Raw genomic sequence first — 8,232 nt, forward strand, 5'->3', positions numbered from 1 at the left:
CTCAAGATCAAGCTGGCATTGCTGTAATCAAGGGCTGCACTAATTGTGATATAGTCAAGATTTGAAGGAGAGAATTGTGCATTTTTCACATTACCTTGAAATTGTAATCTTGTACTTTCATATTGTAATCCTGTATTTACTTATTTAGCCGTTACATTACAAAGATGTATATAAAAAGATATGTAAAGCTGAAGCCAATACACAGTTTTGCTTCCAATTCTTCTCTGCATTGTATAATAATAATTTATTAGAGAGTTGTATAAAAAGTGTAAAATAGTTGTATCTATATGATTTTTGCTTAATAAGTTTAGTTGTTTCTGCCCATTGCATCGTCTATGACTAGTTTAAGGGTCGTTTGGATACTTAGAATATCTCAATATATTTGTAGATAGTAGTAAAATAGTTTGTGTCAGTATGTTTTATTGGATTTTAAAAAATGAGAGAGAAAAAATTGAGTACAAATATTATAAAGTTAAAAAATAATTTGAATATAATTTTTAATATTATTTTTGTCATGAAATTTGAAAAAAATAGAACTGTTTTTTGTGTTTTGTTTAAGATTATGGAAAAATTATAATGATTAGATGAAAAAATTAAAAACTTGAAATTGGAATTGTTTTGCATGTGTTTGAGTGATATTTGAGAAGTAAATATTTAAGAAAACTTGAGAACAGTTGTGTTGCTAAACGGATCCTAAGTAACAAATTACTCATGGTTGTTATCTAGTTCAATCTCATATACCTCTTATAGAGTGTCAAGTAGATTTTTCTTTAAACTTTAACCATTGCTTTCAAATTGAATAATAAAGATCTTATTATATTTGCAATATTTATTTTCAAATTTAATCTAGCAGACCTCTATTCCACCATACAAGTTCTTTTAGAAAACAACCGAAATTGGTTCTCTACTCACTTGAGAGCATAATCATCTACTTCAACATTTGGAGTGAAATGCTCATCACTTACCTTTCAATAAAGGAATCGGTCATATTTCCAAGTTTGTACAAGAAATTCTTAAACAATTTCAAAGTTTGAAATTCTGTTTCTGTGATCATTCCTACTAAAATAAAATATTTTGATACTGCTGCATTCTGACCATGTATCGTTTCGGCATTAGCTATATATATATATATATATATATATATGAACTGATAATTAATAAAAGAAATACACGTATATGAGTGTGCATCATATATGTATTTGTGTGTGTATATATATATATATATATATATATATATATATATGGAAGAATTGAAATTCTCTAAAATAAATATACGTTGAAAACATTAAAAAAAAATAGAGATGTTGGTATCAAAAGATAATATTAAAAAAAATACAAACTTGAGTTGAAAAAAAAATAAGAAAAATAAAGAGTGGAGAAATTATTAAAAGCAATGAGATTAAAAAAAAAAAAAAAAAAAGGAGAACGAGGGGATATATATCTAAAGTTAGAAAAAAAAACTTTAAATTATATAAATCCATTTTAGATTTTAAAATTATATGAATGCTGCCTAGATTTAAGAATTTACAAGAATACCATCCAAATACGAGAAAATTACAAAATTATCTTTAAAACAGTCTAGAATGGAACGTGGTCCAAAATTAACCGAAACTGAATGAGAACGCATAAAGTATACTGGGTACTACACCCAAATGAAAATTGAGACCATTTAAGCCCTAACCAAATTGAAAATTGAGCCCTTCTATCACACCAGATTTGATTTTTTAATTTTCTTATTCTTGTTATAAACTAAATGAGTTATTCGCCTCGTCATCCTTACACGGCAATATGGTTGTTAAGGAAAAAAAAAAAGATAAAAGATAAAAATAGATGTATAGTCTAGAGATGATGGAAAGATATTTCTCTAGCAAAGTTCACAAAAATTGGCATTGCTAAAGGAGAGAGCAAGATAAATTATCTTCCACAATTCTCTTATTTATGCCGGTATGATTTTTCTATTAGCATTTAAATCAATTTTTAACATTAAACAAACATATATAGTAAGAATTATGATAATGTCACAGAAATACAAATGATTGAAATGTATATAATATATATATATATATATATAGATGAAGATCAAAGCATAATATAAGAAAAGAAAGAAAAGCGAGATAATAATTAATATTTCTGCATTACAAGGATTAATTCAAGAACCATTTGTTCTTTAAAATTTTTTTACAGGCCAGGGAGGAGACCTTTTCTCTTTCTCTCTAACCAATGCCTTTCTTTCACTTTCTGCTCGTAGGAGCACGGAGTTCAATTACGACCTAATCATATTCCCTTCCCGCACCGCTTTTAGAGAAAATCCCTTGGCGTCAACTTTCACCAACCAAACCCCACGTGAAACCAACCCTCTGGCTCCTCTCTCTCTGTTTCTCTCTCTCCGATTCTACTGCTCCAATTTCTGTACCATTTTCTTGCTGCATCCACCGCTTTGATCTCACGTCTGCTTCAACCAAACCCTGCTCGATCTCCTCTCCAACTTTTACTTTGCACAGTGGAGAACGAAACCAAAGCTATAAAAATTATGTAACGACCCTTGTTCCACCACCACTTCCACTTTACAGTGTTTACACAACTCTGGACCTCACTTAGGTACCGCTTTTTGGCTTTATTTATCACAATAATAATCTGAAACAAGGGTTTGCTTTCTTTAGTTCCACTGCTCAGTACAGTACCATTGAAGGGTCGGAGCTTGTTCGTCCGAGAAGATATTGCAGGCCTCCTCTCCGCTAAAGAAATTGTGCTCCTCCATTTTCACAAACTGTGGCTGGAACTGTTTCTGGAACTGGAAGCATGTAAGCGACGGCGGCGGTGAATTGGAGCAACTGAATTTGAGGGAAGACGACGCCGGAGACATCAAGAGCTGCTGGTTCTGAAGGATCCCAGAAGAAGAAGTCGCAGCGTTCGGGCTGTTATCCTCGTTTAAGATGGCGCTCGAGTCACTGTCCGACGAGCCGTCTTTGAAGTCCACCGGGAAGAGCGAGGCCCCGAGTCCATTAGTATGGTTGAAGCATTCGAAGTGCAAGTCTTTTGAGTCAGATGTGGGCAGAGGAGGAGTGTCCGGAGCTGCTTTGCTCTGTTCGATCGGTTTGATATCGGATTCGGCCACGACTATCTCTTCCTTCACTGAAAGAGTGCTCACTGCACTCTCGTCATGGAGCTTTGTTTTCAGTTCCCTGATCTGCAGCACAAACGAACAATTTCTTAGAACCTAGAAAACTGCAAACATTCGAATATCATATCATATATATAATTCACGGGAAACATAATGAACGTTTTGCATTTACTGAGAGCTAGAAAGTGTAGAAATTATTGCACCTCTTTGAGTAGGACTTCATTGTCATGTTGGAGGGAATCGTAGTTGAGCTTGAGAGTTTCGTAATTGGCTTTGAGAACGCCATAATCTCTCTCCAATTGCTTAGTTTTCCAACGGGCTCGTCGGTTTTGGAACCAAACAGCTACTTGTCGAGGTTGCAGACCAAGTTCTTGGGCCAGCTTCACTTTTCTCTCCGGTTCGAGCTTGTTTTCTACCTCAAAATTCTTCTCCAAGGCCTTGACTTGGTCGACGCTTAATCGGCGCTTCTTCTCGGCTATGTGGCCGGATTCTTCGATACAACCTTCTTCGTCTAAGCCGTCCAACATTGATTGGAATTCCCTGCTGTAGACATGGTTGTTTCTTGGACTGTGTTCATCTACATCAACGGAAAATAAACAGAGAATTAGGAGAAGCATCTTTAGAAAGGGAAAACGGAGATGAAAGCCAGAAAGTTCCCAATACAGGAAAGACAACATAGCGATTTTGAAATGTGAAAGTATCTGAAATTTTTCTAGGCGAATTGATGATTTTAAAACAACAAAAAAAAGATCAGAGACAGGAAAACACAACACACACATGGTTTATGACCGAAACATAGAAATAAAACACTGTAAATGAATTGTTCTTCATAGCTAGAAAACCTGTAGTTGGGCAGATGGATATCAAAGCACCCAAGGAGTCTGAGCTGCCAAGTCTCTTCATGACTACTGAAAAGAAAAAGGAACTCTCTTAACAGATCAGGGTCCTTGTTCTTCTTCTTTAGTAGTTTGTTTTACGTTTTGGGTTGGATATTTTTAAAGCTCAAGGTGGAGTGCTTATAGCTTGTGTAATAGTTCAGTTAAGAGAAGGCCAATGAATAAGAATCCCCGTGTTTAGGACCAAACCAAAATGTACAAAGCTGTATACAACTGTACAGCCACTTCTCTCGCTCGGTTCCCCTGTCTTTCTCTAATTTCAATTCTTTCCCCTCTGAACCCATCATCAAGAAAAGAAAGCCAATCCAAACCCAAAAAAACACCAACAACACAATTAAAACTTTCGATCACAGCGAACACAACGAAACCCACAAGTATAAGTAAAAGAACAAACTCCCTCACTCCACAACTTCTCTCTCTACAACATCACTCAATCGATTTAAAGAAGCTAAATTTGCAGACTATGGTTTGTAGTCATTGGACAATGGAAAACCGAAGTAAGAGAGAGAGGGAGAGGGGAGGGAGATTAGCAAAGGTCAGTGAACCAGTTCACGACCCAGCTGGCCTCACTCTCTCTCTCTTTAAATAAACCAAGTTGGGTCAGATGTGGGGTTAAAATCTTAACTGGGGTTAGGTTACTCAGTTGGCATTTCACATTTGGCAAAATGAAATGAACCCAAAATTCAATCCAAATGCAACTCTTCGACCACTGCCTATACCCGGTGCTCATCCGGTTTTCTACCGTTCTGTTTATACTTCGAGAGTTTGTAAGAGGGGAGAGAGAGTTGAACGTTGATAAGGCACAGGAATGGCTGTTTGGCTCGGCTTCTATAACGGCTCAGGCTGAGCTCCAGAAAACTCGGTTGGCGTCAAGTGTATCGTGTGCATATCTACTACGCCGTGGTCGGTGCAATTAATCGGCGATTAAAATAATTCTATAATTCTTGCCTCCTCTTCTATTATTGTTTTAAGTTTCTTGTATGTTGTTTTTTATTTTATTTTTGTGATACTCTATATTCATATGATATTGTCTATTAATTCTTTATTTCTTTTAAAAAAAATTGATTCAAGGATTAAGAACAATGACACATCAACACAATAGCAGAGAAGTGTGATGTAAATGTACTATGTAGCATTATTCAATCATAAATTTCATTCAAATCATTTTGTATCGAGAAATTCTAGATATTGCATTCTTATATCACTCATGTGCTACTTTATTGATGTGACCATCTGCTCATTTTTCTCTCAATTGATCACGAGTCTCGTCTTTATGTTTTAAATCTCGAAGTTGTGTTTTAAAATTAGCATATGATTTTTAAATAGAGCCCGGTGTTTTAAAATCTTCGAAATATTTTAAATGTCTAAAATTATTTTAAATATGGTATTTTTAGTGTTATTTAACCAAGCCTAATTTTTAAAGTAAGCTTCTTCATATTTTTGGAATCCCGAAAATAACATAGTTTTAGAAAATCATTTTATTTAAATGATTTCATTTCTTTAGGAATATTATTTAATATTCATTATTTTATTTTATGTTAAAAACTCTATTTATTTAGATGTTTTTATTTCTCTTAAGAAATATTTATGAAAGCTAATCATTTTATTTTATGATGAAAGATTATATGTTTAGAATCAAAGTTGGATTTTAAATTAATCCTATGGTATTTATATTTTAATTCCTATTTTTTAGTTATTTTATTTTCAGCGTTTAATTCCTACCGTTAGATCAATTTGGGGACCCCTAGATGAAGGGTTGTGATTAAATCCCAAAACCCTAATCCCCCCTCCCTCATTTTCCCTCTTTCCTCTCCCTTCCTCCTCGAGCCTCAGCCCCGAGATCTCCTCATCTCCCTCTCGGTTTCCTAGATCCACCGCCACTAACGATGCCGTGACTGCCACCACGCCTAGCCGAGGCTGCCAGCCCTCCACTGGAGCTCCCCCTGCTCCTTCATGCCCAACCTGAAGCCTCTCTCTCTCTCTCTCTCTCTCTCTCTCTCTCTCTCTCTCTCCTTTTATGTTTTCCCTGTCCCAGCGTCGCGATGACCCCCAGCGACGCCACCAACCACCACCGTGAGCCACGAGTCATCGTTGCAACTGCCACCTCTTCTCCCTAGGTCCATTGACGCACACATATCCCTCCCCATGTCTCTCTCTCTTTCCTATGTTTCTCTCCGCCACGACCTCAGTCGTGCCCTTCCTGAGCCGTCTCCAACCACGGCTATAGCCACCACACCACTCCACGACCACCCATTTCCATCTCTTTCCCGATCTCCTCAACCTAACACCACCGTCCATGGCCAGTCAGCACCCCATCACTACCCCTTTCACTACCTTGGATAGCCACAATAACCCACCCATAGCCGTCAAATCCTAGCTCCAGCCCTTCTAAATCAGCCCCTGTTTTAGGTCACGGCCGTGACCACCAAGGGGCAATCATCACCCAAACCAGTGGCTTTTGACGCTACGAGACCTTGTCGGACAGCAAGCGATGCAACGAGTCAGCCCCAACGCATAGTATAATTCCTATTCCTTTCCCACGATAGTTATTTTATTGTGAAACTTGATTGGTGTTGGAGACTATACTATTGTTGTGAAGTGTGTGGTATTGTGAATTGTGAACTATGTGTTTTTGTTGTGATGTGCTGTGTGACGTGTTATGAAGTGTGAGATGATTGCGTAGTTGTGGATGGTAATGAGAAGTGATGGGATCACGGTGCAGTTTGAAAGTGGCTAAGAATTGTGTATAATGTTGGGATAGTTGTATAGTTTGTGAAGTGGCATGATGTCAAGTGAAATGTTGGGATTGTGAAGATTGAGGAAAACTATGAAGCGTGATGATTGTATCAGTTTGAATTGGAGGTTTGTGTCGAGTGTATGAAACTTGTTTATACAATCGGGCGTTTTAGTGAATTATATGTTAATCTTAAGTGATAAAAGGAGTAGGGTACATGTGTAATTTGGTTAGACGCATGTGCTGACAAATTTACCATATGTAATGGATAATCTGTCTTAAGCATGAGTACACGACGTTTAAGCCTCAATCTTAGGCACTTTTTATTTTCAATATATGGAATTATTTTGCTTCAACATGGCAAAGCAAGATCCACAACACTGCTTCACAAACCCTCAGTCATTGGCAGCTATGGCGTTAAAAGACAAGTATTTCAGACACTCTGATTTACTTCATACAAAGTTAGGCCACAGACCATATCTGATTTAGAAGAGCTTATGGTGCTCTTTGGAACTTCTCAATGCAAGTTTGGTATAGAGAGTTGGCACTGGACATAACATAAAGGCGTGAGGTGATAAATGGATCCCTACTCCTTTAACTCATTGTATTCAATCTCCAGTTGCTATTCTTAGCAGGGATGCGAGAGTGAATGAATTTATTGATTCCAGCAAAAGGGTATGGAAGGAAGAGTTGATAAGAGAGGTACTTAATGGGGATGAAGCCAGGGTTGTTTGTAGCCTGCCTATTAGTCAATCTGGTATGCCTGACAAGCAGATTTGGGGTGCTACAAAAGATGGGTTATTCAGTGTGAGAAATGCCTATTATCTAGAGGTGGGAAGGAAGAAAAGGGAGAGAGGGGAGAAGTCAGATGGGGCTAGTTTTGATTGGAAGCTGATATGAAATTTAAATGTGCCAAGAGTAGTTAAAATCTTTCTATGGAAAGCCTTGAATGATTGTCTACCAACAAGAAGAAACTTGGTCAAAAGAAGAGTGGTGGAAAACTCTTGTTGCCCTGTTTGTGAATCAGAGGTGGAGTCTGTTACTCATGCCTTATAGAGCTGTAGAGGGGCTATGGATGTTTGGGCTTAACAGAAGAGCCCTATTTAAGAAGTTGCTAAAAGGTGAGCTGGAGCTGAAGCTAGTGGCAGTTGTAATGAGAGGGGTATGGCTAAGAAGAAATACTTTTATCTTCGAAAAGAAGTTTGCTAGTCCTGGTTCAGTTTTTGAGCAAGTTGCAGCAACACTAGAGAAGTTTCAGTTGGCACAAGAATCTGTGAAGAGGGGTTGTGTGTTCTACAGTGGGAAGAAGAGGTAGTAAATAGAAGGTCCCAAGTGATGATCAGAATCAGAAGGAAGACAAAATGGGGACTTGTATTGTTGCAAGGGATGATAAGGGGGAGGTTTTGGTATCTCTCTGCTGCTCGAAGGGAGGTTGCTGCAGTCTAGTTGTTGCTGAGCTTCAAGCTTTGTGGAGAGCTATG

At 37.4% G+C, this 8,232-nt stretch overlaps 1 protein-coding gene across 1 annotated transcript; it reads right to left on the minus strand.

Moving 5' to 3' along the window:
* Nucleotides 1–2,093: 2,093 nt before the first annotated feature.
* On the minus strand, nt 2,094–4,570 carry LOC121249153 (homeobox-leucine zipper protein ATHB-6-like). The gene is made up of 3 exons (XM_041147853.1): nt 3,964–4,570; nt 3,325–3,698; nt 2,094–3,187 (listed from the first exon to the last, which is right to left on the minus strand). Exons 1-3 carry the CDS (start codon nt 4,022–4,024, stop codon nt 2,657–2,659), a joined length of 966 nt encoding a protein of 321 aa, XP_041003787.1. The 5' UTR covers nt 4,025–4,570; the 3' UTR covers nt 2,094–2,656.
* Nucleotides 4,571–8,232: the final 3,662 nt, after the last annotated feature.

The sequence above is a fragment of the Juglans microcarpa x Juglans regia genome, chromosome 2D (genome assembly GCF_004785595.1).
Source record: "Juglans microcarpa x Juglans regia isolate MS1-56 chromosome 2D, Jm3101_v1.0, whole genome shotgun sequence".
Lineage (NCBI taxonomy): Eukaryota > Viridiplantae > Streptophyta > Magnoliopsida > Fagales > Juglandaceae > Juglans > Juglans microcarpa x Juglans regia.